The sequence below is a fragment of the Felis catus genome, chromosome X (assembly GCF_018350175.1).
Source record: "Felis catus isolate Fca126 chromosome X, F.catus_Fca126_mat1.0, whole genome shotgun sequence".
Taxonomy (NCBI): Eukaryota; Metazoa; Chordata; class Mammalia; order Carnivora; family Felidae; genus Felis; species Felis catus.
In genome coordinates, this window is record NC_058386.1 from 13,085,369 (window position 1) to 13,090,211 (window position 4,843).

The following is a 4,843-nucleotide window of genomic DNA, read 5'->3' on the forward strand; positions in this document are numbered from 1 at the left end:
CCTCCAAGTCTTTGCTACATGATGAAATCAAAAGCTGGGAGGGGGTTTCTGTCAAAGCGACAATGGTACGTATCAAATGCAAAAGTTACACATGACTGTCTGTTATGTAAATTATATATAAAATTGATTAATCTAATTTTAATACTTTTCCTTCTCTTCAACCTAATTATGAATCAGAGGTTTTCAGTAATTCTCAGAGCAGAGCAAAAAGAATTTCCGTATTCAAAACGACACACTTGGAATGTTGCAAACGTTTAGACTACTAAGTGATTAAATGAGCACTATTTGCTGCTTAAGTCGCATAATAAAGTGAATATTACTTCCAGATATTCAAATAAAAGGCATAGAATACTGAACATAACTGCAGGCGACTTTTGTTATCTATACTTATGGGGGGGGGGGGGGGCGTTGGGGAAGGTGTCCTGAATGTATGGAAAGTTAGAACATGTTTCTGGGATGGAAGACAAGGGTCAATTCTTCCAAAAACAGCCCGCCCCCTCCGGGCTGCGGGCGCGGGGCCGCGCCCCCTCGCGGCGGCCACCGCAGTGCGTGGTGGTTAGACAAAGCGGCAGGTTCGAGAACGCGCCTGAACGCGGCGGCGTGCTCGAGAACGCGCCTCGACGACGACGGCGGCGGCGGCCCGTGGGGAGCCAGTCGTTGCGGGGCGCGCTCTCGAGCGGCGGCCCGGGGCGGCCCGTCGGTGCCGGCACGGGGAAGAGGCGGTGGCGCTGCCCGCGGTGGCGGGAGTTCGCGGCGGCGATGGAGCGAGTTTGAGCCAGGACCGGGGTCCGAAGCGCGCTCTCTGCCGACGGAAATGAGCCGCAGGGCTGCACCTACACCTACTGGAGCCTCACCTTCGCCGCCCAAGAAGGTGCCTGCCCTGGCTAGCACAACCGCAACCAATAATGAGTTGCTGAGTCTTTTTGAGTGTGAGGAATGCTTTGACTTTGTGTTACCACCCATTTTTCAGTGTCAGGGTGGCCATCTTGTTTGTGGCAGTTGTCGCCCAAAGCTCACACGTTGTCCAATCTGCCTGAGCCAGCTGGGATCCTTTCGCAACTTGGCTCTGGAGAAAGTGGGCGATTCCTTGCTATTCCCTTGTAAATATGCCTCTTCTGGATGTGAGGAAACTCTGCGACACACTGCAAAAGCAGACCACGAAGAGCTCTGTAAGTTTAGGCCTTATCCGTGCCCGTGCCCTGGTACTTCCTGTAAATGGCAAGGCTCTCTGGATACTGTAACGCCCCATCTGATGCATCACCATGAGACCATTATAACCCTAGAGGGAGAAGAAGTCGTTTTCCTTGCTACACAAATTAATCTTCCTGGTGCTTTTGACTGGGTGATGCTGCAGTCCTGTTTTGGCTTTCACTTCTTGTTGGCCTTGGAGAAAAAGGAAAACTACGACGGTCACCAGCAGTTCTTTGCAATCGCACAGCTGATAGGAACACGCAAGCAAGCTGAAAATTTTGCTTATAGATTTGAACTAAATGGTGATAGGCGGCGATTGGCTTGGGAAGCGACTCCGAGATCTATTGATGAGAAAATTGCAACCGCCATTGGGAAGGGCGACTGCCTAGTCTTTAACACCAGCACTGCACAGCTTTTTGCAGAAAATGACAATTTAGGCATCAATGTAACTATTTTCAGGTGTTGAAATGGCAATCAAACATTTTCTGGACAGCGTTTAAAACCACTGCATTCAGTTTCACATAGAATAGTCACCCATCTGCCTGCGGACCTGAAACTTTGGTGGGTGGAAGCTAGACACATGAAGATGAATAAAAGGAAAGGCTGTTAAACACAGGAAACAGTTGAATGTATTAACACTAACATATTTAAAAATAAGTCAACAGTAAACCAATGAAATAAATAAATATATATATGTATATGTATATATATATGTATATATATATACACACCCAAGATGGGCATCTTTTGTGTTGTTTTTTTTTTTGAACATTTTATTTTTTGAGACACACACAGTGTGAGTGGGGGGAGGGGCAGAGAGGGAGAGAGGAAGACACAGAATCTAAGCAGATTCCAGACACAGAATCTGGAGCTGTCAGCACAGAGCCCAAGAGCTCCAACTGTGAGGTCATGACCGGTTATGACCTAAGCCAAAATCAGACACTTAACTGACTGAGCCACCCAGGCGCCCCAAGATAGGCATCTTTTGTATTAAGAAAGGAAGCATTGTAAAATCATTCTGAATTTGTGTTGTAGATTGAACGTACTGTTGAAAAATACCAGGTTTTTGTTTTGTGTGTGTGCCCCCAAACTTTGTGTGCATGTGCGCGTGCACACGTGCATGCGTGTGTGTGTGTGGGGGGGGGGGGGAGGAAGAGACCAAGTGAGAGAGAGAAAGAGAGAGAGCACTTTATTATAAGGAATTGGCTCATACAATTATGGAGACTAAGTCCTAAGATTCGCAGGATGAGTCAACAAGCTGGAGAAGGTGGAGACCCAGGAAAGCTAATGTATAGTTCTAGTCTGAGTCTGAAGACCTGAGATCCAGGAGAGCTGATGAGGTAAGTTCCAGTACAAAAGCCAGTAGGCTCATAACCCAAGAAGAGCCAATGTTTTAGTCTGAATTTGAGGCCAGAAAAGACTGTTGTTACTTCACTGTACCTTCTTTTCCTTAACCCATACTATTGTAGATAGTCCTTTATGGAACCATTCTTCAGTTATCCTATTTGAGTGTATCGTCTGTTTCCTGCTCAGTCCCTGACTGATATTCTTATTTTAAAATATTATTAACTATACTTAAAATTCCTAACGCACAATAAATTTTGTGAGCTTACTGGTAAAGAGCCTTTTCTTTTCTTTTTTTTTAATGTTTATTTATTTTTGAGAGAGAGTATAAATAGAGGAGGTGCCGAGAGAGGGGGGACAGAGGATCTGAACCAGGCTCTGTGCTGACAGCAGACAGCCCGACACAGGGCTCGAACTCACGAACTGTGAGATCATGACCCGAGCCGAAGTCAAATGCTGAACCTGAGCCACCCAGGTGCTCCAAGAGCCTTTTCAAACACAATGCAATCATAGGCCAGCTGAGTGATTCAGAAGGCCTTTGATGCACAGTCTCTCTCTCCCCCTGGCCTTCCAGTCTGAATTTCCAAGGGCAGAGGGATCAGAGGAAACCTCAAATGCTAATACCTCAACAGCACTTATTGTCCATGATATCCGGCCTGGGATCTTTGAACTATGGTTTGGCCCCATATCTCCTCCAGGACACAGCTGGCCACAGACAGGCAGTTCAACACAACATTTAAAATTCAAAATGTGAAACATAGAATAATGAAGCCATCTGGTCCATATTATGTTGTCCAACAATTATAAGTAATGTGAGCTATAAATACAACAAGCAAAAGGAAGCAAACAAGAGACCATTAATCAATACAGACAATTTGAACAAGATATGATGACTGAAACTTCTTTTTCCGGAGCATCTTTACAAATGGTGGACTAAAGCAGGTCTAGATTGAAAAATATTACTTACCAAAGCCCTTCAGTCATAAAACTTCTCTGAAGTAATAAAAATCTGCACGGGAATTTCACAGAGAGGACCCTGATGTTGCTATTTAGTAACTCACAGAGTTATATATGAAAGGCAATGGGACCAATCTTGGCTCAAAATCCAGAATAACTCCATGAGAGTTACATCATAAGGACACCTTAGTGGAGAGGACTCTAAGAAACTCTTAACACTCATCAGCAGCCCCACTTATAAAACCTGGAGGAATTTGAGTAGGAATGTAGACAACCAGAATGGTTTGGCTCTGGATCTATATAGCCAACAGTCTTGTCATTTCTCTGACTATCCCATAATCACCTCAAACTCAATATATCTGAAGTTAAACAAATGCTCCTCCCTTCCCAATCTGGACCTTCTCTTATGGCTCAGGCTTCTAACATGAGCAACTGAATAGATAATAAACGTACCCATTATTTTTGGATGAGAGCAAAAACACATTTAGGCCACACGGTTGACTTCTCAGAAAAAAAGGGAATATGGTAGAATGAATTATTTGTCCTCAATTCTTCCTGTCTTCCCCTCCTCTACTAGGGTTTTACTGTGGGCAGAGAATAAATTGCAACCCTCAATGATTTAGCTAATTGAATTGAAACAGAGGCTTTAATTGTGCTCACAGGGTTTGGCTTGGCCTCTTTGCACTTTTGCAACTGGCAATGGCAAGAACGTGCCTTGAGTAGCCACTGGTGATACATGGAGCAGGCCAAAAACCAACCCGCAGCTAGAAGCCAAGGGCTGCCCCGTGAGTAAGAAATAAGTACATGTTTTTATAAGCCGTTGGGATGGGGCGGGTAGTTGTTATGTAGCATTATCACAGCAGAAACCTGACTGATGCAGTCTTCTTCCCTGCTCTGGGAAGACAAAATAATAAATGTATACCACAGTCTATCTTTGGTAGTTTATATGCACATACACACACACACACACACACACACACACACACACACCTTTATTCTTGTACACACATTTTTTAAATGGTACCACCTAACTTAATACAGTTACTCCACATAAAACCAAAAATGAACTGAAACCCCCCTTCCCCATTAGAAGACAATTAAAAATTAAAGCTAGTCTTCCCCCTGAGCTACCAAGTCAAGTATCTCTTGGTGATGTCCATGGCTCAGGCAAGATGAGATGTGGTGTCTTACGGTCTTGCAATCTGTGGCCTGCATGCTATCTGATATACTACATGAGAAGAGAGAGACCAAAATATTTAATAAAAAGGAAAAAAGAAAAGCAACATCTCAAGCATGGACATGATCTTCCTGGATCATCTTTTGTAAATGTCCACTTGTTGATTTGCTTCTC

The 4,843-nt window shown here is 44.2% G+C and overlaps 1 protein-coding gene across 1 annotated transcript; it reads left to right on the top strand.

Annotated features, from left to right (window-relative positions):
• The first annotated feature begins 559 nt into the window (after window positions 1–559).
• Window positions 560–1,806, top strand: LOC105261399 (E3 ubiquitin-protein ligase SIAH1-like). The gene has a single exon (XM_023249182.2). It carries the CDS (start codon window positions 815–817, stop codon window positions 1,655–1,657), a length of 843 nt encoding a protein of 280 aa, XP_023104950.2. The 5' UTR covers window positions 560–814; the 3' UTR covers window positions 1,658–1,806.
• The last annotated feature ends 3,037 nt before the right edge of the window (window positions 1,807–4,843 follow it).